The sequence below is a fragment of the Xenopus laevis genome, chromosome 2L, assembly GCF_017654675.1.
Source record: "Xenopus laevis strain J_2021 chromosome 2L, Xenopus_laevis_v10.1, whole genome shotgun sequence".
Taxonomy (NCBI): domain Eukaryota; kingdom Metazoa; phylum Chordata; class Amphibia; order Anura; family Pipidae; genus Xenopus; species Xenopus laevis.
In genome coordinates, this window is record NC_054373.1 from 127844114 (window position 1) to 127871095 (window position 26982).

General features: G+C 39.1%; 1 protein-coding gene and 1 long non-coding RNA gene across 2 annotated transcripts; both read left to right on the plus strand.

Annotated features, from left to right (window-relative positions):
• Positions 1-13373, plus strand: dct.L (dopachrome tautomerase L homeolog). Its single transcript, XM_018247251.2, has 8 exons — positions 1-415; positions 6170-6469; positions 7831-7931; positions 9538-9704; positions 10000-10179; positions 10260-10395; positions 10570-10771; positions 12528-13373. The coding sequence occupies exons 1-8, from the start codon at positions 121-123 to the stop codon at positions 12707-12709; spliced, it is 1563 nt and encodes a 520-aa protein (XP_018102740.1). The 5' UTR covers positions 1-120; the 3' UTR covers positions 12710-13373.
• An 8498-nt stretch (positions 13374-21871) lies between these two features.
• On the plus strand, positions 21872-26982 carry LOC121399656. The gene is made up of 4 exons (XR_005965242.1): positions 21872-22137; positions 22940-23025; positions 25694-25879; positions 26945-26982. It is a non-coding gene; the product is annotated as an uncharacterized LOC121399656 (long non-coding RNA).

The window sequence follows — 26982 nt, forward strand, 5'->3', positions numbered from 1 at the left end:
TTAATTACACGTTATGAGAGAGACATTTGGGCTGCCAGTGAATGGCTAATTGTGAGCTCGTGTGCATGTGACACGGAGCATCTGATAAATAGTGGGACCCCGCTAGTGAGAGGAGCAGAGATGGAGCACAAGGCTAGTGTGAGGGCTGTGTTGGTGCTCCTTGCTTGCTGCCTTCAGGAGGTTCGCGCTCAATTCCCTAGGCCGTGCGTGACGGTGGAGGCGTTAACGTCTAAGCGCTGCTGCCCTGCTCTGGGCTCCGATCCCAACAACGTATGCGGCTCCCTGGAGGGTCGGGGCCAGTGCACCCCTGTGGCTGTAGATGAGCGACCCTGGAGCGGACCCTATAACTTGCGCAACGTGGATGATCGGGAGCGCTGGCCGCTGAAGTTCTTTAACTCGACCTGCAGGTGCACAGGTGAGAGGCGCTACTGAAGCGCTGCGACTCTCCCGCCTCCCCTATCTGTCCTGCTCTTGCTATACTCCTCTGTACAGTTGCCGGCTGTCAGGGGATGCTGGGAGGAGTCGGAGTGGGAAGCCTCATGCAGTATACTAACCCGGTAACTGATCAAAGGTGAACTACCCCTTTGAATTAACTTTTAGTATGTTATAGAATGGCCAATTCTGAGCAACTTTTTAATCGGTCTTCATCATTTTTTTTTTTATATAGTTTTAGAATTATTTGCCTTTTTCTCCTGACTCTTTCCAACTTTCAAATTGGGGTCACTGACCCCATCTAAAAAAAACAAATGCTCTGTAAGGCTACACATGTGGTGGTGTTGTTTTTTATTACTCCTCTTTCTATCCAGGCCTCTCCTATTCATATTCCAGTCTTTTATTCAAATCAGTGCATGGTTGCTAGGGTCATTTGTACCCTAACAACCAGATTGCTGAAATTGGAGAGCTGCTGAATAAAAAATAAACTCAAAAATGACAATAAAAATAAAATGAAAACCATTTGGAAATTGTTTCAGAATATCACTCTCTACATCATACTTTGAACTCAAAGGTGAACAACCCCCTTTAAAATGAATATGTAAATAATGAAGACCAATTGCACACAGTTGCTTAGAATTCCATTCTATAACATACTTAGTTAACTTAAAGATAAAGGTAAATACTCTTGATACCAAATCCACTTCTGCTGTTTTTTTGTTTTTTTTTTCAAATGGGGTTTAAATTACGGTATAGTAGCTTTACTTTACTTTAGCCAAGAGTCCCCCAATTATTCCTTGGCACAGACACATCCCTGACATGAAATTTTGGAGTCTGTTTCACTAGAGACGGGGGGGAGTTAGTATTAGCTCTGGTCCATCTGTTTGAATGACTAGCCCTGGGGTGGGATGGGGGGAATCCTGAAAACAGGAGTAAACTCGAATCCAGTATTTCCTTATAGTTGGCTTTCTGGGGGGCAATGGCTGAGGCAGATCAGTCTTAAAGCTGAGATTTGGGGAGACTGTATTTTTCCCTCTTAAGGGTCAGGCCACACTGGGCGTTTTGGGGAGATTTGGTCTGGCGACTAATCGCCTCGTTTTTGCTGCAAACGACTTCCCTCACTCTGCACCGGCTAAAATGAAAAAAACACCAGCGCTAATCACGTGGCGATTTGTTTTCCTAGGTCGCCCGAAGTTTCCTCGTGAGGCAATTTTGGGCGACATCGGAAAACGAATCGCTGCGTGTGATTAGCGCTGGTGTTTTTTCATTTTAGCTGGCACAGAGTGAAGGAAGGGGTTTGGCGAGATTGGCCTCCGCAAAAACGAGGTGATTAGTCACCAAGTGACAAAATCTCCCCAAAACGCAGAGTGTGGCATGACCCTAAGTGTCTAAAAGTGCCACGTGAAGGTCAATTAGGGTGAGATTTGTGGTAAAAACTTATTTGGCCTTGATATTCTTGGAATAATAGCTGATATATTATATCTTTATAAATCTGTTGTTTGCTATAGGGGCCATGAATAACTGTTTCACCTTAAAAGTACAGTTTGATTTGAAAAAGCTCAAAAGCATCAGCATGGAACCATACAACTAACTAGCAGCAACCAGCCTGATGTTGCCATCATTTCTCTCCCTGCAGTTGGTAGACCAGAGCTTGCTTATAGTGCATTACTTCTTTGGTACCAGGATACCAGTTGCACCTGCTTTTAGGTTCAAATTTCCACTGGGGATGGGTGTCTGAATTGTATAGTGATGTCCTATTCATTATATGAATCAGTTTCTTGGTGTGTGGCTATATCCCATTCAGATGTACAGTATAAAGCAGTGTTTGGATGTATGGCAATATCGCATTCAGGTATATAAAGCAACAAGAGAATGCACTACTGGTGGGGAATTTCATATAGTGTTCTTACACTCGGCCGTTTTTGCCTGCGCTCCCCTGCGTTGCACTTTCTTCCGTTCAGCCGCAGGTGTAGACACACTCAATTATTCTAAAGGGGGCACAGACGCATGTAAGCAGCAAACGCAGCTGGTACACAGCATGTTGCATTTCACCTGCGCTCGGTGCATACATGTGTATCCTCCTTCAGAATAATTGAGTGCGTCTACACCTGAGCTCCCCTGCAGCTGAACGGAAGAACCCCCCCCACACTGCACATGGAATGTAAAAGCACCATACAATACATTCTAATGTACCTTATAGTAACCATGCGATTTGACTTGGCTACTGCATATGTAACCGCTACAATTCACAGATCCCCAGTCACTGCAGACTTCAAGGTGTGTGACTTCTGCATTGGAACGTACTGCACATGCATGTAGGGTCCATAGCCCTCCCTACCTTGGTGCTTTTCTGGTTTGGTCTCATTCTAAATGCAGATTTCTTTTTTTCTTTTTTTTTGGATAAACACTGCTCTAATAGGGTAATATAATAAATGGCAATAAAGGAAAAAATATCCGTAATGTGACCAGTTTTTCTATTGTATGGAATGTATAAGAATGACTTGCTTTGAGCCGGTGTGTAAAATAAAATTTCAGTTAGAAAAATAAGCTTTTATTTTAATCTGTCTAATGTTTTTTACGTTGGAAAATGCACATTTTTATTCCAGTTACATAATTTATTCCATTCCACCCTAGTACTTTTTGCCGCTATCGTTTGCCTTTAATTAATCATACCTTTAGATCTTTAACCCAGTTTGAATCTTTAACTAGTTTGAATCTTCATTGATGAATTCTTTTTAATTCCAGTTTTGCCTGTGATTATATATAAATACAGTATAACAAAGTAAATGAAAGTTTGTTGTGTTCTCCCAAATTATCTTTTATTCTATATCAAAAAACCTCAGATTTCACGCTGAGCAAGATATTTTCTAACCACATTGATCCCCAACAGAAGCAAATTGCCTGGCAAGATGGTAGATAATGACCTGGCACACATCTTGAATATTTTTCAAAAAGTATATTTTTAGTGCCAATGTGATGTTGTAATCATAGCATGTAAAAAAGCCACTTGTGTGTATTTCTTTAGTAGTTAATATTCCTCCTAGAGATCCCAATATCTAAATGCTGCCCCTTAATAAGCAGAAAATTGCAGATCACACACACAGCAAAGGATTAACAGGGAATGATTAGCGGTTCACCAATTAGTTCCTTTCAATCCCACTGTGACGAGATTACTGTCTGGGAAATCCTGATCACAAGCAAAGCCATGTGACGCACAGGACCCTGCATGAGAAATTTTCAGTGCAAGTAGTTTATAGAAAAAAAAAAAATCCCTAATCACATTCTTAAAGGGGACCTGTTACCATAAGAAATAATTCTAAATTATTTTTATCATGTTATTTGATCAAAATAAAACTTACTTACACTACATTTAAAATTTGTTTCCTTCAGTCTTGGAATTGCACAATCACCGCACGCATGCAGGAGCCATTTTGTGGACACTGGTTTTAAGACAAGTTGTGTATCACCCCAAACCCTTGTATGAGCCCGAATGGGGGACCAACTGCCCATACACATTGCCCTACACAATTATAGAGTGTGAGGAGGGAAGGGGAATGTGGGGAGAGCAGTGACATCTAGGAAGTACTGAATGGAAAGGGAAAGTAATTGACTGCCTCCTTCTATGCCTCAGGCATAGATGCGTGGCTGGTAATATTTGAGTGACAGCTTAGATATTTAAACGTCTTTATAACAGGTATGGATGCTTTAATGAGAAAAAAAAAATATGGGTTCCATGTTAATTTGCAAATAACTTTTGTTATACAGCTTTTTATGTGTAGGTGACAGGTCCACTTTAAATATAAATGAAAAAAAAAAACACACTAAAACCCTATACTGAAAATGCAATTCAGATATGGATACGTTCTGCCGAAAGCACCAAATTACAGGAAGGCCTTGCACCATACACACCTAATTTAAAAATTGTATCTTAGTATGTCATAGAATGACTAATTCTAAACAACTTTTCAATTGATCTTCATGTTTTTTTTAAAAATTTTTTATAGTTGTTGAATTATTTGCTGCCTTCATCTATTTCTAGCTTTCAAATGGGGGTCATTGACCCCTCTAAAAAACAAATGCTCTGCAAGGCTACAAATGTATTGTTATTGCTACTTTTTATTACTAATTTTTCCATTCAGGCCCTCTCCTGTTCATATTCCAGTCTTATTCATATCAATGCATAGTTGCTAGGGTAATTTGGACCCTAGCAACCAGATTATGGTATATGGGAGATCTACTGAATAAAAAGCTAAATCGCTAAAAAAAATTAAGTAAGACCAATTGCAAATTGTCTCAAAATATCATTCTCTACATCATACTAAAAGTTAAAAGTGAACAACTCCTTTAGGGTCAGGGCACACAGTCATTCAGGGAGATTAGTCGCCCTGCCTTCCTGCTGGCTAAAATGTAATTCGCCGGCGGGATGGCACTCGGCGCGATTAATTTTCCAAATTTGCCTCATGAATTGCGCCGAATGCCATCCTGCTGGCAATTTACATTTTAGCCGGCGGGAAGGCAGTTCGGGGAGATTAGTCGCCGCGAAGAAGAGGAGCTTTGTTGCCGGGCGACTAATCTCCCCGAATCTGCCTGTGTGCTCTGACTCTTAAAGGGGAATCCCACCAAAATAATGAAGATATTAAATGATAAATAATGAATGAAAAAGTAATTCTAACTAGCTTTAAAATGTGTATTAATATACAATAGTTGGAGGATCTGCTAGGTAATGTAAAAGCATTAGGCAAATACTTTTATTACAATTATAAATAGCATGCAAAGATAATGTTATGATAGATGTAGAAATGGTGTCTGTATCTCTTATTTTTGGAAAATAACATATTTTTATCCCTTTCTGTTTTCTGGGTCTGACTCTTGAAACGAAGGAGCACATTCATTTATGAATAACTTTAAAATGATTTGCTTTATTTAAAAGCAGGATTTTATTTCTTCTGCAGCGCTTGTGTTTCACAGATTGTGGAGGTGATTCATACCTTTTTTAATGCTGTGCTAATATTAACATGAGTGTAGGTGACTACTTAAAAGGGTGGTTCACCTTTAAATGAACTTTTAGTATGATGTAGAGTGGTATTCTGAGACAATTTGCAATATTTTTTTTATTATTTGTGGTCTTTGAGATATTTTGCTTTTTATTCAGTAGCTCTTCCATTTGCATCTTAACCAATCTGGTAACTAGGGTCCAAATTACCCTAGCAATCATGCATTGATTTGAATAAGAGACTGGACTATGAATAGGAGAGGCCTGAATAGAAGGATCATTAATAAAAAGTAACAATAACAATACATTTGTAGCCTTACAGAGCATTTGTTTTTTAGAAGGGAGTCGGCAAAGCCCATTTGAAAGAAGAAAAGGGCAAAAAACTATAAAAAATCAATAATAAAACCAATTGAAAACTTGCTTAGAATTGGCCATTCTATAGCATAATAAAAAGTTACCTTGAAGGTAAACCACCCCTTTAACTAAGTAGTGCAAAATGACTGATGGACTTGCTCTTGTACAGTAGGAAGTGAATCCCTCAGGAGGAAACTTCTAGCATATTTATGTGCTGTCCAGATTGGAAGGAAGGCAAAGGGGATAGAGCAATGTAAATAAGACCATACCATCTTACAACTGTCTCCATATAGAAAGGAGTATTTCTATTGAAGTATAATTTCTTTATGATGGGTATCCAGATGCTTTATCATAATTTAACTATTTCTGCATGGTCTTTCTTTTTACTAGGCAACTTTGCAGGATTTCATTGCGGGGAATGCAAATTTGGCTGGACTGGACCCAGTTGTGAGCAGAGGAAGCCTCCTGTTGTGCGAAAAAATATTCATTCATTGACTGCGCAGGAGAGAGCCCAGTTCTTGGATGCGCTGGATCAGGCCAAGAATACGATTCATCCTGACTATGTGATTGCTACTCAGCATTGGCTAAGCATTCTTGGGCCCAATGGAACAGAACCACAAGTGGCAAATGCTAGCATCTACAACTACTTTGTGTGGCTCCATTACTACTCTGTCCGGGACACATTGCTCGGTCTGTAAAGCCGTATCAGTATAGTTAATTCACTTCCAATTATATGCATGTGCCTATATTAACACCTTAACATCCAGTAACTTCTGCTTCTTTCCTGGTGACAGTGAGGGAGCTTGAAAGAAATAGCAAATCCAGAGGGGATATGCTTCAACCAAATAACAGGTTTATTGAACAAGAAGGGTTAGGCAGTTTTCAGGTCATCCGGCAACATCAATCATAGCACTTTAGTGGATTGAACAGGCGAGGATAGCAGTTCACATCATCAGACAACATCAGTGGAAAACCTTGACATGGGAGAATAAGTCCTCTCAGTGGGTAGGGCAACCTGTCTTGGTGACTTCCCCAACACTAGGGATCTCACAATAGTATCTTGCTTCCTGGTCCTTTCCCTGACCTTTAAGCTCACCCACCTGTGTCCCTGTCTGGCGGGTTGGACACCACAAGGGTACTACCCCCACTTATCTCCTTGTTGGAGCCAAGAGCTGCTTAATAACTATCCTGTTCTGTTCTTCACTCCTAGAGCAACTATAACAACACTTCTGTGCTATCTATACACTTTCCCTGACGGAGTCCTGGCCCCCCTGACACAGAAAACAGGCCCCTAGCACGTGTTCTTCCCCTTTTAACTAATCGCACATTGCCATCTAGTGGCAGGCAAATCACCTAAGGGACATTTACAGGACCTTTAAGTGGCTGAAACTAAGAGGGGGGGGGGGCTGCCTGATTAATTGTCCCTAAACCTCAGGGTCTCTACATGTGTATTTGAGGATCTGGGTTAGTAAGTATCGGTAGTATTGTAGCGCATTTTGGGAAAATCTGGAGTATGCAGGTGTATTTTACTACAAAACCTGCATTGGGTGGGTTACACTTTGTGCATTATGGTATCTGGGAAAGGTAAATTCTCTGGCAATGACTTTGAAGGTGTAGCGAAGTATAAGCTGTGGTTGCAGGATGAACAAGTAGAAGAGAAATGTTTTATTTATGTATGTTATGCTTTTAACATTTCCATAATATTGGTATTTTGTTTTATAGCAAGCCACACGTTATTAAGAAGCACTGAACCTAAAAGTGAACCTTCCAGTATCATTAAACTGACTCTGCAGTGATCTGCATAGCTCCCATTTTAATGCCTCACTGACACGATTTAATCCATTTTATTGGCTGTAAGCAAATGGTTTTATGATGCCCATTTATATGTGGACTGAATTTAGTCTTTTTTTATTTATTTATTTATTTTTTTAATAGAACCTGTGTGGGTTAAGATGTCTCTCTGCAGAATATTGTAACAAACTAGAGGATGAAAATGGCTATAAAAAAAAAATACATTTTTCTTGTTCCCTTATATCCAATCTATTTTGTAGGGCCGGGACGTCCCTTCACTGCAATTGACTTCTCCCACCAGGGACCAGCTTTTGTTACTTGGCATCGTTACCACCTGTTACTGCTGGAAAGGGATCTTCAGGTTGGGCTGTATTTCGTAAAAATGAACTTCTCTTTCTATGCAGCATGTCAGAACTGCAATAAGTGGCATAACTATAGAGGAAGGTCTGCTTTCGCTATAGCAGTCAAATCCCCCTCCCACTGCTTTTTCTTCTAATTGACGCACTCGTACCTTTGAGCTTTGGGAGGGGGGTTGTTGGCAGGAGTTGCTGTGTTCAGGGCCCTCCAAATTTTTTCTGGATGGGGGGGGGGAGCTTGTTACGTGCCTGACTTCGATATTCCAATACTGGGAAGCAGCCCAGAAAATGGCTTTCTTGGGTTTTATTTCTTTCCCTGTATTCCACTGATTCAGATCCTATTAATTACTATGGGCAAGCAGTGGTATCATATATGAAGAGGACAAATGTTGTTTTTTTTTTTTTTATAACTGGTAAACACTAAGGAGTTGGTAGTGAAGCACTACCGGTAATGTTGCTCATAACAACATCATCCAAAATTAGATTTCAACAGTTAGAGAACAAAAGCAAAGATCTGATTGGTTGCTATGAGCAACATCGCCGGTAATGTTTCACTCCACTTTTTACACAGCATGATAAATAGACCCCTAAAAGGGAAATATTTGACTGGAGACGAATCTCATCGGTGATGTTGCCCATAGCAACCAATCAGATTGTTGCTTTTGTTTTCTAACTTGATGGTGACCTTAGAAATCAAATTGCTCATTGGTTGCTATGGGCAACATCACTGGTGTGGTTTGTCTCCAATTAAATCTTGCCCTTTTAGCGGTCTGTTTATCATGCTGTGTACGGCTGAACTACATGGCGCGTGGAGAAGCGATCCGTTGGCAGGCAATGACCTGCATATGATGTGTCGGACATCCAGGATATAATGGGACTGATCGGAAATCGCAGGTACAAACTACATGTATCCGACTGTGGGATGTGAAGGCGATTTACGATTAATCCCATTATATCCTGGCCGTCTGACACGTTGCATGCATGTCATCACCTGCCAACGGATCGCTCCTCCACGCGCCATGAAGTTCAGCCCTAAATAGTGGAGTGAAACATTACTGGTGATGTTGCTCATAGCAACCAATTGAATCTTTGCTTTTGTCTTCTAACTGTTGAAATCTAATTGCTAATTGTTATGGGCGACATCGCTGCTGTTAATAAATATGTCCCTATGGGTGGTATTTATTATCACAAGTTATGTTGCCCATAGCAACCAATCAGATCTTTGCTTTTGTTTTCTGACTTGTATGGGCAACATTACTGGTGATGTCTCCAGCGTTAATAAATAATTCCCCAAAGTGTTATGGGAGAGTAAGTAATAGGTGGGAAAGAGCAAGTCACATTTATTTATTTATTTATTTATTTATTTTCTCCATGTAGTTGGTAAAATGTGTTTTTAATTGTAAACCAGCATATTTTCTAAAGGAATCCTTGATAACACCCTATTTTAACTATTTTTAACAATTTAACTCTTTCTTTGTATCATCATAGTTTTAATTCTAAATTTTGAATACACCTTTTAAAATGCACATTATTCTTTCTTTTAATGAATGGCGACTATAGTTTTGGAGCTAATTTTTTTTTTTTTTTTTTTTTTTCCCCAATGCCCAACAGAAAATGATTGGCAATGAGTCCTTTGCTTTGCCGTACTGGAATTTTGCAACGGGAAGGAATGAGTGTGATGTTTGTACTGACGAGTTATTTGGGGCACCCAGACTGGATGACCCGAATCTGATAAGTGCTGGATCCAGGTTCTCGCGGTGGGGAATCGTGTGCAACAGGTATGTTCATTCTAACTCAACATGTAGCTTTTTAAAATATAACCTAGGACTTAATGTGTGTGCAAACGTGGAGCTGATCACATATGCACAGATGTTAATTAGCATGAAGGCTTGTAATTTATACAAAGTATCATATTTATCATCTGCCACAGGAAGATGTGTGCATTTGTCTTTCTCCCAGCTGAAACCCTGCATGAGTCTGGCAATCCCTGCTGTTTGTCCTTGCCCTTTGTTGGGGAATGTTTGTTTGTTTTTTTTTACTTGTTTTACAGTTTTTTATATTTTTGAATCCTAGTTTGAATGACTACAATCGGCTGGTGACCCTGTGTAATGGAACTAATGAAGGGTTCCTTCAGAGAAACCCTTTGGGTGGTGGAGGAGGAAGACTTCCATCCGTGGAAGATGTACAGAAATGTCTCTCGCTGAACGAGTTTGATAATCCTCCTTTTTTCAGGAATTCCACTTTCAGCTTTCGGTAGGATGATATCGGTGTTTAATAATGAATATAACTTGTATGCTATAAACTCATACAGTATGGTTCTTTGATTACCCTAGGAATGCCCTTGAAGGATTTGATGAACCAGATGGAACATTAAACTCAACAGCAATGAGTCTTCACAACCTCGTCCATTCTTTCTTAAATGGAACAAGTGCGCAATCACACTCTGCCGCCAATGACCCCATTTTTGTGGTATTGTTTTCTTTTCCTTACCTGAAATGTTTTACAACCAGGGAAATGTAAGAGTCAAAACATATATATGTGTGTATATGTATATATATTGAGAGTTTTTTTTTTTTTTTTTTTTAAAGTCTATCTTTTTCCCAATAAATGTAAAGACCAGTAATATCTGTTCCATTTCCCCAGGTGCTGCACTCTTTTACTGATGCTGTCTTTGATGAATGGATGAGACGCTTTCAGCCATCAGATGTTGCCTGGCCTCAAGAATTGGCTCCAATAGGGCATAATCGTATGTACAACATGGTGCCATTCTTTCCTCCTGTTACCAATGAAGAGCTTTTCTTGCCAGCTGAACAGTTAGGCTATGTTTATTCTATCGACCTACCAGGTACATTTGCATTCATTTGGGACTTTTTCTTTTTTCTTTTTTTTTTTGTTTAAGTTTAATTTCAGGTTAAATTTGTAATTGTCTTATAATTTATTTTTTTGTACACTTACAAAGGCAAACATTTGCAGCAGAAGGATTTGGGGGTTATGTGCAATGAAACTAATGCTATCTTCCATACCATTTTAAGATAAATAGTAAAAGTAACCGTGACCTCTTTAATAATGTGATTATGATATGAAATAGGTCTGCCTCCGTCGGCCGAATATATAATTAGGGCACACATAAGCAGAGGTATATTTTCTATAGGAGCACCAATATATATTCAGAAAAGAGAATTGCCCCCAACCCACTGCTTGCAGGCTTGTCTGGTAGTGGAGCTGAAGGGGAGGAAGAGTATCCCTGTCCTTTATTGTTTGGCACAAAGACTGGCCTGTACCAATCGAGTATGGGAGGGTGGCTGGAGATAAGTGGTGTTATTCCTTTCCATTAACAATTGCGTACCAGATCCATTTATGTTCTGTGCCAGTTTTTCTAAAAAATAAAACAAAACAACTTAGGACAAAAGCTTTTCAAAGCTGCCGGAAGTTTTGTATAATTCCACTTCTGCAAAAAGATACAGAATTTAAATTTTTTCATAAAGCAGAGAAAAATCTCTTACTATATACACAAAATTGCAACTCGTTTATAAAGTAACTAATATATTCAAGGAGATTCCTGACCTTTGTAGAACAAAACCCCATAGCAGTACAATATGGAATTTTTAAAGCACTGTGCCCCAAATAGTCAATTGCAAGGACTAAAGGATCCTAACAATAAGTTGCCCCATTCTGACATATTCAAAATGTTCCTACTGTCTCTACTCCTTTGCTGTACCAGGGGTCTGTGGTGTGTGGAGAGCCAAATGAAAATATTATACATGCAATATTTAAAGGGGATGTAAAGGCAAAAAAAAATCCCATTTTTACTTTCTTTAATGAAAAAGAAATCTATCTCCAATATGCTTTACTTAAAATGTGTACCATTTTTATAATAAACCTGACTGTATGCAGTGACATTTCCTTTACTTGACCGCTGCAGATGGGAAACGTCAGTCGGTCCCTAACTGCTCTGGAGGGATATGATAATGCTCTCAAACTTCCCTGACCTCAAGCAACTTTTTGTTTCCCTATAAAGCAGCCGGCGACTGTGTAGAGATTCCTATCCGCAGACCCAGTGCAGTCTGATTATTAGTCAGTCTTGCTGTATCAGCTTCTATGGCAGATATTATTTGACTTGTGCTGTTTTGATAAATTATGGCTATCCCTAAGCTTAACCTCCCAACTATAGCCCAGACCATGTGCGTAGTCTTGGTCTTGCAATGATGGTTACAAGATGGTGACCCCACTGTCGCCACTTTGAAAACATAAATCATTTGTTTTATTAGGCTTCTGGTGCAGTAAGTTTGTTTAGTATACAAAATACAGCATTTCTAGCATTATTCTATTTTAGACAAGTTCCCCTTTAAAGAAACAAATTTGGAACAATACAGGATTCCATAAAAAACTATACCCAAGCGATCAACACAAAGGTGGGACTGGGAAGGGGGGAAAAAAAACTAAACAAAAGTGTGTATTCTTCCAAATGTGTGCAAAATACAGTTAAAGGGTATTGTTTTACAGCAGGAAATTGTATAGTCTGTGTAGTGAGAGATCATCCATGGTGTGTGCTAACTTTCTAAGGATCATTGCTTACATTTTTTTTCTTTCTACTATTCTAGCTTCCCTTGAAGACGCACGTGCAGTGGCTGTCCTGGTTGGCTCCACTGTTGGTGGCATTCTTCTTGCCTTGCTACTACTCTTGCTTCTCCTAGTGCTTTTCATGCAAAGAAAACGCCAACAAGGCTTTGAGCCCTTGATGAATGCTACCTTTACCAACAAAAGATACACAGAGGATGCATAACATTAAATTGTAACAATATAAACCAGTATCTCCGTGTGTATTTACCATTATGTAAATATATTATTAAAGTGGTCACCTCTTTTGGTTTATGGAAAAAGCTAAAAATAATTGTCACTTTTTTTGTATTTTTTTTTTTTTTTTGTATTTAGAGCTTTTAGATTTTCTTTCTAAAATATTTAGGTAATCTGGTCTTCCATAAAAAGCAGAGGACCATGGTATGGGTACCCTGTATTAGTTTGAACTAAATTCCCAGCGTCTTTGTAGGCAGTTTGCCAAGAACTGCAGTTAAATAAAAGCTGGAGGTTAGTTATTGTCTATTGTGCTCTTCACTAAATGTAAAACTGTGGTGTGTTTTTTTTTTTGTTTTTTTTTTTTTATTCTCCCCCTGCATTTATCATTGCTCTGATGTGGTTACAGACCAACTGGAAGATTTGAGAGCACTTTATCTCAACCAAACTACCTAAGGATATGTTCAGTTCCCTAATCTGAAATGGGTTATATACATAAACCAGAATATTGATTCCTGTAATATTTCCAAAGAATATTAAATTGTTACATCTGAGTTCCCTGTATATACTGGACTTGACTGGTCTACAGTAACAAACTAACTTGAGCAAGTTGTCACATTTTCAAAGTATTTTGATTAAAATTAGAGGGGCAATTATTGTTTGTATTTTCTCAAATCTATTTTTAGTTCTAAAAATGGTGGATTTAATTACTTTAAAACATTGAATAATTGATACTTAATTGTTGAAACCACAAAAAACTCTAATACAAAAAGTGGCATCTAAAAGCTGGTGAGATTATGTAAAAGTAAATGGGAGCCAGGCCCGGACTGGCAATCTGTTGGTTCTGGCAAATGCCAGAGGGGCTGCTGTGAGCTGCCATAAAAAGTGACTACTAAGTGGGCTGGTCGGAACTGTTTGGGCCAGGGCCTATTTTAAATCCCAGTCCAGTTCTGATAGGAGCTGCCATTCTCAAACTGTAAAATCTATATTTACTTAAAGGTTTTCTGGATTCTTTTTGTTTTTGTTTTTTTGCGCAAAGGAAAATTGTTACAAAAACGAATACTAAAACATAACATTTTCACAGCAGTGAATTAGAGGTAATTTTAATGCTTTCAAGCTTCTGATTTACAATTCCTTGGTTAGAAAGTGTTCTCATATTTATATATTATGAAAACAAGGGAAAAGTATAGAAAAAAAAGAATTTAATTTCATAGGTCTTTCATTTTCCAAAAACGTTTTGCAGTTCAGTTGCATTCAACCAATACATTATAAATTGGGTTTTTTATTTCTCTAATATTTTAATGTTTGCTGGCTTCATCTAATGGAGCTGAGAAATGTAGCAAATTGGAACAGGTTAAAGATCAGGCTTTTTTGAGTTATGACTGGTTAAGCAAATTTTTTTTATTTTTATAATATTAAAATAGTAAAAGCTCCCCGTTGTGTTGGTGGCAATCAATACTATGATGGAATGAACAAAAAAAAGAGACTTCAACTTTTCTTTTTTTTTTTTTTTTAAACACAATCGCTTTATTTCAGTGGCTCAAATTAAAAACTGAAAATAAAATGTTCATTTCTAATACTTGATTGAAAACCCTTTGCTGGCAATGACAGCCTAAAGTCTTGAACTCATGGGCATCACCAGATTCTGGGTTTCCTCCTTTTTAATGCTCTGCCAGACCTTTACTGCAGTGGCTTTCAGTTGCTGTTTGTTTGTGGGCCTTTCTGTCTTCAACAAGTGAAATGCAGCTCAATTGGGTTCAGATCAGGTGACTGACTTGGCCATTCTAGAATGTTCCACTTCTTTGCTTTAATAAACTCCTGGGTTGCTTTGGCTGTATGTTTTGGGTCATTGTCCATCTGTATTAGGAAATGCCTCCCAATCAATTTGACTGCATTTAGCTGGATTTGAGCAGACAGTATGTCTCTGAACACCTCAGAATTCATTCGACTGCTTCTGTCCTGTGTCACATCATGGATAAACACTAGTGTCCCAGTCATACACGCCCAAGCCATCACACTGCCTCTGCCATGTTTTATAGATGATGTGGTATGCTTTGGATAAGGAGCTGTTCCACGCCTTCTCCATACTTTGCCATCATTCTGGTAGAGGTTGATCTTGGTTTCATCTGTCCAAAGATTGTTTTTCCAGAACTGTGCTGGCTTTTTTTAGATGTTTTTTTTTTTTTTTTAGCAAAGTCCAAACTAGCCTTTCAATTCTTTGTTTTTGAGTGGCTTTAACCTTGCAGTGCACCCGCTGTATTTACTTTCATGCATTCTTCTCTTTATGGTAAACTTGGATATCGATACACCTACCTCCTGGAGAGTGTTGTTCACTTGTTTGGCTGTTGTGAAGGGGTTTCTCTTCACCATGGAAATGATTCTGTGATCATCCACCACTGTTGTCTTCCGTGGACGTCCAGGTCTTTTTGAGTTGCTGAGTTCACCAGTGCTTTCTTTCTTTCTCAGGATGTACCAAACTGTAGATTTTGCCACTCCTAATATTGTAGCAATTTCCCGGATGGATTTTTTCTGTTTTTGCAGCTTAAGGATGGCTTTTTTCACCTGCATGGAGAGCTCCTTTGACCGCATGTTGTCTGTTCACAGCAAAATCTTCCACATAATAATGCTTTTATCCGCTTAATTGATAATGCCATAATGAAGGAATTGCCCACACCTGCCCATGAAATAGCCTTTGAGTCAATTGTCCAATTACTTTTGAGCCCCTGAAGTGAAGTGATTGTTTTAAAAAAAGGCTTTAGTTCCTCACATTTTTATGCAATCTTTTTGTTCAACCCACTGAATTAAAGCTGAAAGTCTGAAATTAGAAAAAAAAGTTGTTTTTTATTTAACAAAACAAACAATTACAATGTCTCATGTCGGTACAATCACTTAGGGGCAAATTCATCAAGGGTCGAATATCGAGGGTTAATTAACCCTAGATATTCGACTGGGAATTAAAATCCTTCGACTTTGAATATCGAAGTTGAAGGATTGTAGCGCAAATAGTTTGATCGAAGGAATAATCGTTCGATCGACTAAAAAAACGTAGCCAAGCCTATGGGGACCTTCCCCATAGGCTAACATTGGGTTCGGTAGCTTTTAGGTGGCGAACTAGGGGGTCGAAGTTTTTTTCTTAAAGAGACAGTACTTCGATTATCGAATAGTCTAACGATTTTTAGTTCGAATCATTCGATTCGAAGGTCGCAATAGCCCATTCGATGGTCGAAGTAGCCAAAAAACACTTCGAAATTCGAAGTTTTTTTACTTCGAATCCTTCACTTGAGCTTGGTGAATGGGCCCCTTAGGGTCATTTGTACGTACTTATACACTTGTAATAAAATGCATACATCTTATGGCTGTATAAAGGGCAAATCAGGTATCACTCGCACTGTTTACTCATGTGCATGTTTGTGCTGTTTCTGGTAGGTCAATCCAACCACCCCAAATCGCCTGAAATTTATTCGGGCAGCCTCTAGCTTGATATACTGCCTTTTGCAGCGTCAAGACATCGTTAATCAGTGATTTCCGCCTGGCCAGAGTGGGAGGTCTAGCGTCTTTCCATGTGAGTAGAATGGCCTTTTTGGCAAAATATAGCATTTGCAGATAGAACTGCCTCTGGTATGGGGGGGGGGGAGAGAGTGAGTGGCTCCGTAAGTCCCATTAGACAAAGTTCCAGGGAGAGTATGCTCTGAATGAAACTTAAGACCTTCCCCCAATATCTTTGCAAGTGAGCACATTCCCAGAAGACATGGTATAGTGTTTCTGCTTCTGTTCCACATTTATACAAAGGTGTTGGGTTCCCGGATATATCTTTGCTAGTCTGTGGGTGGTCAGGTAGGTCCTATGGAAAAATTTGATCTGAATTAGCCTGTCCCTATTTGAAATATTAAGTTCCGGGATTTGCTCTATGACCACATTCCATGCCTCCTCATTCATTCCTGGGATGTCGGTCTGCCATTTTAAACGCACCCTCTCTAGGTGTGTGTCCAAGGGTTTTAGTAGAATAGCATATATCCAGGAAACCACTTTTTGCAGTTCAGGTTGCCTAAGGTATCGTTCAAGGGAGCACTGTGTTATTTTCAGAGGTCTAGTCTGAAACTGTTTGAAAAGCATGACTCAGTTGTAAATATCGGAAAATCATTCTAGCTAGTAGTTGGTGCTCATCTTTGAGGACCGGGAATGACTTAAGCTGCCCTCCCTCCACTGTTTGTACCAGATTCTTTATACCTAGGGAGGCCCAGAGTCCTGAATCAGTGAGTTGTTTAAAGTGCGGGAGTTTCAGGTTTTCCCAAACGGGGGTGCCCGGAGACCATGTTTCATATATATATCATAGTCATTGAAGCAGTGTGCGGGAAGGCAGAATGTGGACCCCTGTAGATGTGGTTGGCCAGGGCCTCCATAGAGGTGGCGCTTGCCTCTACCATAAAGGCTTGGTTTTTTAAATCTGGCACTAGCCACCAGCGGGCATATACCAGTTGTGAGGCATGGTAATAGAACAAAAAATTGGGCAAAGCTAAACCTCCTTTGGAGGTCAGGGATTGAAGAGCAGCTAGACTAATACGGGGTGCCTTGTTCGCCCAAATAGGAGGAGTTGGTAATTTTATCTATTTGAACCATCTTTTGGGCAAATATATCGGGGCATTATGTAATTTATATAAGAATTTCGGCAAAAAATAATTTTGACAATGTTGGCTCTCCCCACCAAAGAGAGGCAAATTAACCCATGAGGTGGTTTTCCTGCGGTATTACTGGAGGACCGGTTCCAGGTTGTCCTCCTAGGTACTTAAAAGAAGCGGTCCATTTCAATTGGGTGGATTTTGGACCTGTGGGGGCAATTTCGTCAATCGGGAAAATAGTGGATTTCTCCCAATTCACTCGGAGCCCCGAGTGTGTTCCATACCTGTTTACCACTTGAAGCAGGGTGGACAAGGAAGCATCTGGATCAGCCAGATACATCAACATATCATCGGCATACAGGGAACATCGGATACATTTGAATGGAACAAAACAATTCTCAAAGTAGAGGATTCTGTTTTTCATGCTTTCATTAAATTACACTCTTCCATAACATAAAGCGTACAAATATACTGTCTCAAGGCCCATCTTTCATCTCTTCATTTCCTTTATCTTCTGATACAGCCAATGTATCCACTACCTAGGTTGTTTATATGGCGAGTTTAAATTGATTATATTTGAATTCAATTGAGTCTGAATGCTCCCGTCAGGCTAAAAGGATTAAGGGACAGGCTGACTTTTATTGCAGTGCATAATGAATCTCTGCCATCCTGTGTCTCACAAGAGTGGACAGCAAATTTGCAGGTTGACACTTTGCCATCTGTCGAATACTGACATTTCTTTTCTACAGTATAGAGACTTAGGGGCCCGTTTACTAAAGCGCGGTAAATTTGACTATGTTTCCGCATGTTATCGCTGCAAATATTTTTCCGCCAAAATATTTGCAAATATTACTAAACAGCGACGCGCGCAGAAGTCATTGTGATCACTTGCGGTAACACCGTTAACGACCCAGCTTACGTTAGTGATAATTTTAGCGAGTTGTGAATTTTCTGGCGACAAATTAAGTATAGGGAATATTTATGCTCTAAAAAAGTCTTGTTTTATGGCGGCCAGAAATGCTTGAACTTTATTGACTAATGACTAAACTTTCCAACAAAATTACCAGAGTAACAACAATCAAACATGTATGCATCATATAAACCGATACTTCATGCATCCAGTCACAAAGAGACCTCATGGCGCAGGGATTTACAGTTTGTTAATATGTTGAACATTTAAATAAAATCAAGTTTTTTACCAATGATTTGATGACCAAGCGATTCCTTGATGTGATCCGAAGAGTGCGCTGTCCAGGATTTTGGTGTGTCCAGTCACAAACCCTTCTGCCAATAGAATCACATGAACAAGAAATCATACCAGTCAATCTCTTTGCATCATATAAATGCACAGTTTAATGTAGCCAATCACAATGAAACCGAACCCCCTGACAATAGAATCATAAAGTTATAGAAATCAAATATATACAGCCCATAGACACCTGTGCTAATTATTAAGTAATTGTGCTAATGCCTTGCTGCACTGCAGGTAGGTTTTGTGCCTTATGCCAGTTGTGTTTTTGTTAACATAGCCATCACAAGGGAAACAGTACAGTGCTCTTGAGCACAACAAAACCCTGTACTTGCCTGTCAGAAAATATGGGCTGTCCGCAAAGAACCCTTTATATGGTGTCATGTTTCATTTCATAATACACCTCTGAGCTGAAATGTCTACTATTGGATTCAGGATGGCACTGGATGCAAAAAAACAACAACAATTTTCACCTAGAAAAAAAAAAAGGTGGAGTAACAAGAACCTCTGCATCAATAAACTATCATTCTTATTGTAAATGAATGAGCCTTCGTTAGCAAGTTCATATAGAATATTATAGGCAGCTCTACAACCAAAACATGTTATAATGCAGTTTATTAGATATACATAATAGTCGTGTAAATTGCAACGTTTGCTAATTATATGTAATAGAAAAATGGCAAAAGAAATGTTATTTATTAATGCCCCAGATGCAAGTGCTAGAGCACTAAAGAAGCACAATATCACACAGGTAAGTGTTCATTCAGAGAGTACTTGCGTTAAGTACATACCTGTGCTCTGCATCTAGTGCCAGATGAAAAAATGAGAGGGAGATGCAGAGTGCAGCATGAAGAACACAGCAGTGTCCTTACCTCCTGCCATAGAGCAGATAGTAAGTACATACTGCACTCTGTTACCACTGGCACTTACTATGCATCTAAATGACCTGCAAGTTAGGGGATTGGTAAGGACAGCAAAGGAGACTCCTATGTGCTGCTTCATATTAATGCAGTACTGCTAAACACAGGCAGTGCTGTATTTCATGGGGCAAATGCATGTCCATGTGCTCCATTCTTCAGAGCAGGCCCGGACTGGCAATCTGTGGGTTCAAATGCCAGAGGGGCTGCTATAAACTGCCTTACAAAGTCAGTATTTAGTGGGCTGGTTAGGGCTGTTTGGGCCTCTGTGTGGGCTGATTAGGCCTCTGTGTACCTGAAATGCCAGGGCCTATTTTAATTCTCAGTCCGGACCTGCTTGAGAGTAAGTACCTCCACAGGTATTGACAGTGGGACAGGAAGCAAAATGCTTAAACACTGCATGGTTCATCATGAAAAGATTTTTTTCCCAGTGGTGGGTTGTGTGGTCAAGCTGATTCAATGACCCTCTAGGCCACTTTTATTTTACAGCCCACGCACATAATCAGCGGACTGTTAATTTGTTTTGATTGTACTCATAGGGACCAGGATCTCAGGTTTTGCCCTGTTTAGTGCAAGAAACAACAAAAGCCACACATTTTCCTAATGTAAACAAAAAAAAGTATAGAATCACTACAACTTTCCGACAAAATATTGATCGATATCATTTTGCATTTGTTATATCACTCCAGCCAAAAGAATGGTTTTATGGGATGTCAAATGTCAATCATCAAACATTTAATTTTGATTATCTTGTTAATTTGATAAATATAAACACTGTTGCTTATCAAATCACTGGTTCTCTCTGAGTGATTGTTTTCACCAGACTAGTGGACGTTGAGGTGAAGATTATGAACCCATGGGAATTAATATGACGTATTCTATAGGCTATCCAAATGCCAGGCTAATATATCTGTACACCACTTATCTGCACACTTTATCATTGGAGCAAAACAACCTGCATTTATATACCTAACCAGAATGCATTTGAACATTTAACAGCAACTATAGTTCAGTTGGATTTAAATAAGTAGCTAAAAACATTGATTTACACAAGATATACTATAACGTATATATTTTTCCTGTGCTGGCCATTTTAATTAATCTACCACTTTCTGTATATATTTCTAATAGAAATGATTTTTTTAACAATTAACAGTTTTTAACAGGATGCAACTGCCCTCTAGTGGTAAATAACATTTTCTTATTTCTTTTACAGCACGTCTCTAGTATTCTCCATCTTATCAATGTTGTGTTTAAATGCTAAAATGTATAGGTTAATCCATTTGCTTATCATTTGACAATAGGGTTTATTTACACAAAGCCACAGTTGTGATTGTGCAAAAAAGTGGTTGTTCCTAATTACGTATAAACATGGTCCCTGGACTTGCATGTATCTGTGCTCGGCAAGATGAATTGAGCAAAAGTTCAAGGAGACATTGATGCTACTGCCTAAAGGTGGCAGGAATTCAAGTGCAGGCTGTGTCAGTACAGGTATGGGACCTGTTATCCAGAATGCTCGGGACATGGGGTTTTCCGGATAACGGATCTTTCCGTAATTTGGGTCTTCCTGCCTTAAGTCTACTAGAAATTCATTTAAACATTAAATAAACCCAATAGGCTGGATTTGCTTCCAATAAGGATTAATTATATCTCAGTTTGGATCAAGTACAAGCTACTATTTTATTATTACAGTGGAAAATGAAATATTTTTAAAAAATTTGGATTATTTGGATAAAATGGAGTCTATGGGAGACAGCCATTCTGTAATTCTGAGCTTTCTGGATATCAGGTTTCCGGATAAGGGATCCTATACCTGTATCTGATTCTGCATTCCAATGCAGACATTATTTTGACTGCATAACACTGGAAATAATGCAATTTTTGGCAGAACTGTCTGATTACCTAAATTCTGTGTGTTTTCCTGCATTGGGTGTTCATGATGGAATTATAGCTAGTGATGAGCGAATTTGTCCCAAAACATTTTGCGAATTTACAGTAAAATTTGCGAAAAGGCAAAAAATTACCAAAACCCATTGAAGGCAATGGGCGTCAAAATATTTTCAAAATTTTCAGATTTTTTACCGCAGTTTCATAAATGTATTCGCTGGTGGAGAGACGCGAAATTTCTCAAGGAATTTGCACCTGGTGAATTTATTCGCCCAACACTTATTATGCCGAAAACACACACACTGCACTTGCGTTCCTATATGAGCCCTAATGAAATACTATTGGAAAAATATCCTACTGCAGAATAAATATAAAAGTCAGATTGAGTTACTCATGGATTTTATGTAGAGTGTTGATTCCAGGGATTCAAACCACAAGATACCATGCAGAACAGTATAACAGTGTTAAATACGGGGATGTAGTTGCTTGCATAATGGTCATAGTTGTAAATATATTGCTTTGCCTTGTACTTCTGAAACTGCACTCCCGTCACCCGATGGACATTTTAGCACTGAGATTTCTAGTTAACAAAATGTGTGTGAGCAGAAACATGGGTTCTGCCGGTCAACTCAGCCTCTGGCAGCCATCGCTACTGTGTAAATTTAATGTGAGATTCACTGTACTATTTTGTTGTTGACCCTGTAGGCAGTCTTAGTGCCCATTGAGAAGTGCAGAGAAATGCCGAAGAAAGGTAAAAATACATTTTCTTTTTAGACATTTTTTTTCTTTTATTTTCAAAAACTAGTCTGAAGTCTAGCAGCCAGCGACGGCCGGCTTTAATAAAGTTCAGTTGTCTTCTCTGTTACCATATGAGACGTTTTTTAAGGACAAGTAACAGATATTTAACTACAATATGTTTTCTTGTAGCTATTAACATGACAAACATATGGAAAGAATAACGCAATTAATCTTTTATGTACAAAATACCAACCATCTAATTAAAGCCTCTGAAATATATCAAAACGTGCCCTCCCAAATCATTTTTCAGGGGCTGCCTCATTCTGCAGAGCTGGGTAAATCATAGAAAGACTTGAAATTACAGTTGTAAACAGAACCCTAGCACTGAATGCACATAAAATAATCATAGTACATGGCTAGTTTGTTTGAACCTAAATCATTTTAATGGTCAATTTATCATGCTGCATTGAAATGTTATGCATCTAGGGTAAAGATATGGTAAATTACAAGCTAGTGTTGTTAAAGGAACAGTAACACCAATAATTGAAAGTGTTTGAATACAATTAAAATATAATGTACTGCTGCCCTGTAGTGATGGGCGAATTTGTCCCATTTCGCTTCGCCAAATAATTTGCGAAACGGCAAAAAAAAAGTCAATGGGCGTCAAAGTAATATTGCCACGAGCGACAATTATTAAATGCGTGACTATTTTGTCCAAATGCATTAAAGTCAATGGGCATCTCAATAATTTTGACAAGTGTCAATTTTTATGTGTGCGCCAATTTTGACACGCAATTGTTTTTTTTTTGTTGCAGCGGAATTTTCTCACGAAAACATTTGCAGGCGGCAAAAGTGTAAATTCATTGCGAATTCATGCCTGGATCACTACTGCCCTACACTGGTAAAACAGATCTTCGGAAAAACTACTACAGTTTATATAAACAAACTGCTGTGTAGGCAATTGATATAGGGCTAAGGGCAGAGACACGGTCAGATTCGGGGAGATTAGTTGCCTACTTCGGGGCGACTAATCTCCCCAAACTGCCTCCCGCCGGGTAGAATCTAAATCGCCGGCGGGATGGCAATCCGTGCGCTTTGTTTTCTGAAGTTGCCACACAAGGAAACTGTGGGCGACTTCGGAAAACGAAACGCTCTGAGTGTCATCCTGCCGGAGATTTGGATTCTAGTCAGCGGGAAGCAGTTCGGGGAGATTAGGAGGAGGGGATTTAATGTGACAGTCTAGATTTGGATATTTTTCCAGTGACTAACTAATGGGAGGTGTAATAGATTCTCTTATGCCCCCACTATGATTGATTGGTGACCCTGGTGGCAGGGCCAGAACTAGGGGTAGGCAGAGTAGGCACGTGCCTAGGGCGCAAAGCCGGGGGGGCGCCAGGCACGCACCTCCTCTGTCGCCTACCCCCAGTCCGGTGCCTGACTCTTTGAAGTTTTTATGGCTTCTTGCGCTCCTGTGCATGCGTGCGAATGTATCTCTCGGCATGCGCGCCAGTTCGCGATGCGCAGAAGCGCAAAAGAAGTAAAAACGGCATCTTTTATTGCGCATGCGCATGCGAGCGCCACCTTGCGCATACGTCGTAATCGGGAAGCAGGCCGAAGTCGAATGCAGGCAGAGTTCAGTCGTAACGGATAAACAGGCTGGGGTCAAATGCAGGCAGAGTTCAGTCGAAAGTCGATATCCAAAGCCGAGTCAAAACCAGAATCAAGAGTCAAAGTTTCCAAACGTTCAGGAGCAGGTTAAATTATCCACAAGCACAGAGCCTTTCCTTGAGCGTCCTTTTAAAGGGGTATTTTGGCGCCAAACCTAATGACGCCTGCGTCCTGCGTCATCACGGCGCGCACGTTCACGTTAGCGACGCGCGAAGACGCATGCGCATTTGCGCCGGCGTCCGTCTTGGCGTGCGCGCTCATGCACGCTGAGTCCTCACAGTAATTGTGTGGTGCTGCTACTATCTGTTGTTTTATACCAAAATATATAATTCAACATCCTTAATAAGTGTCTCATAATGTCCCTTACTTAGCAAAATAGTTATTAAGGAAAAACTCCATTGTTTTTATACTTGCAAAAGATAATAGGTAAGCTTAGCCTTAGGGTAGCCACACTATGAGATATAGATCCTGTGTAGCAGTTTTGGCTGTCCAGTATGACAGACAGGACTGGGTGACTCACTTGGAATAATAATGGTATAATAAGTAGATACATTTATGCTTTCTCTCTTGATACCATCTTGAAGGATTATGGATGTGTATCCAGAGGCTGAGATGGTAAGATGCCAAAGAAGATAATGCCAAATATGGGAACCTATGATCTAGCCACAGTGAGAGTGTGGCCTACATCCTAATGTGATGTGCTGCAGAAGCAATAAGTAGTCAGGGCTTCTGTAACAAAGTGGTCTTCTTCTCTGAGGAAAGACAGTGGGGCTAAAATCATAGTGAGAATATATAGTAGTGATTTATAAAGCAAATGGACTTGAGTGGTCTTGAAAATGTTCATGTTTTGCTTCTTCAGTTCTTTACTTATGAGAAAAACAAGATTACTCAACAAGTCTAGTTACTTTAGATGTATTACTACCTGATACTGTATATTATGCTCTGAATGAAAATCTTCTTTAAATTGGTTTTCATTTTTTCTTTTTTATAGTTTTTGAATTATTAGCCTTTTTCTTCTGACTCTTTCCAGCTTTCAAATGGGTGTCATTGACCCCATCTAAAAACAAATTCTCTGCAAAGCTACTCATTTATTGTTATTCCTACTTTTCATTACTTTCTATTCAGGCCCTCTCCTATTCGTATTCCAGTCTCTTATTCAAATCAGTACATGGTTGCTAAAATAATCTGGACCTAGCTACCAGATTGCTGCATAAAAAGCCAAAAAACTCAAAAACCACTTAAAAAGGAAAACAAGTTACAAAGGGTGAAAACAGTGCTTAGTTCTCTATTCAACTGTGTGGGATTATAGGGGGCGTATTTATCAAAGAGCTAGTTTAGTAGTTAATGATTTTGTCCATAATGTAGTGAAATATGTTTTTAACAATAACCATATAGAATATGTCCAAATAGGACAACTGAGATCAAACTCCAATCTACCCCTGACGACGCCCAGTTACACCCTACATCTGCCCAATCCTTATGGTCACCTGCCTTTTAACTTGAAATATTTATGGACCAGTATAATATTGTATCTTTCTTTAATAAATAGTTCTATAAATATTTATACAATTTTTTCACAATTTCTTGGAACAAGAGTGAAAGTCATGTAAGACTATCCAGAACCTGACGCCTAAATATCTATTTTCTTGTCAGTGGGACGATCAGGAGGATTTATGTGGTCGTGTCCCTAATTCAAGTAAATGAATAAAAGCTATGTAAATATTGTTATTGCTTGGTGTATTTAATGTGGTATATCATTATCTGTCTCTGCGGTCGGGCTCGCAGCATTCCTTCAGTGCTTCAGGGATTATGCAGTAATGATATTGCACTTTAGATTTAGATTTTTTTTTCTTTAACGGAGACCAGAACTTATCAGTTATTTTAATATTTCATCAATGCAGGCAATTAAACTGTTTGACTCCATGCCATCAGGCATCTGTGTTTAAAAGCAGGAGACCTGATAAAAGCAATTCTCCCAGACGGAGCCATCACTGAAAATGACATTTGCTGTTAGCAGTTGGCTGCAGAATGGAAAGTCGGATCAACATTACAGAGAATCGGGGTTATATATCAAGTGCTACGGCAACGTAAGAAGTGAATTTGGAGATTTATCATTCCAAATAATGAATCCAATTATTTTCTCTTAAATTGCTCTCATTTTGATTGATCTACCAGGAAAATGCTAGGATAAATATGAATATTCAATCAAACGAAAAAGAAAGACCAGTAGTTATTTTGCCTGGTATTGGATACTGCGTCCCAAAGGCTCAGGAACTGATGTTAATAAATACTGATTTCAAAAATAGTTTAAATGCATGGGAATTCTAGAGAGCTCCCAGATCGACTTTGACAAATCAGTTTAAAATCTCCCTTATTAAAAACCTTGCATGACTTCCCAGATCAATAGAAGCTCAGTCCTTCTCTAATAATTTGTTTTATATCATGGTCAGAAATCTATATTAGTAACGTGTATTACGTTTTAATATAGGGAATTCGTTGACAAGTTTGCAATGAGCCTTGAAATTTGCCGGTAACGATTGCCCCAATTGGCTTTAATGCATGGACCAAATGCAATAAGAATGAAATATTTAACTTTACTTTAGTCTAAAAGGGAAACAAAATCCTGATTAAAGATGTTAGTCATTTCCCTTTTCCAAAGGGTTTGTCTGCCTGACAAACAACAGGCACATGTGAAAGGCAGTGATGAAGATCTAGTTCAGGGAATTCAGTAAGAAATAGAATTTGTATACAATAGATAGGTTACAGTTTCATAATTCATATAATAGAAAATCTGGACCATTGTGTTTCTAAATGTCTGATTTCCACAAAACTGCTAGGAAAGGCTTTCCTTGTACTTGTTCTTAGACAGTAGACAGAGTCGGTGGGGGGGTGATATAGAAATACAACTGCATCATAGACTATTGGGAGGCCTAGAGGCACTTCATCTGCATTCATCTGCATTTTTAGAGCTATCTTCAAGCTATTTATAAGCATACAGGGGTAGGTAAGAATAGAGAAAATCCTTGTCCTCAGCTTTCAGCTGATTTTCTCTATCAATATCAGGCTAGCTGCTTTGAAGATTCAAAACTCTTATTATATTTTCTTTTGAGCACACAGCTTAATATGTTTTACCTTTATATTTGGCATTTCAGAGGAAGGCTACCTGACATGCTGTGATGTGGAAAATCAC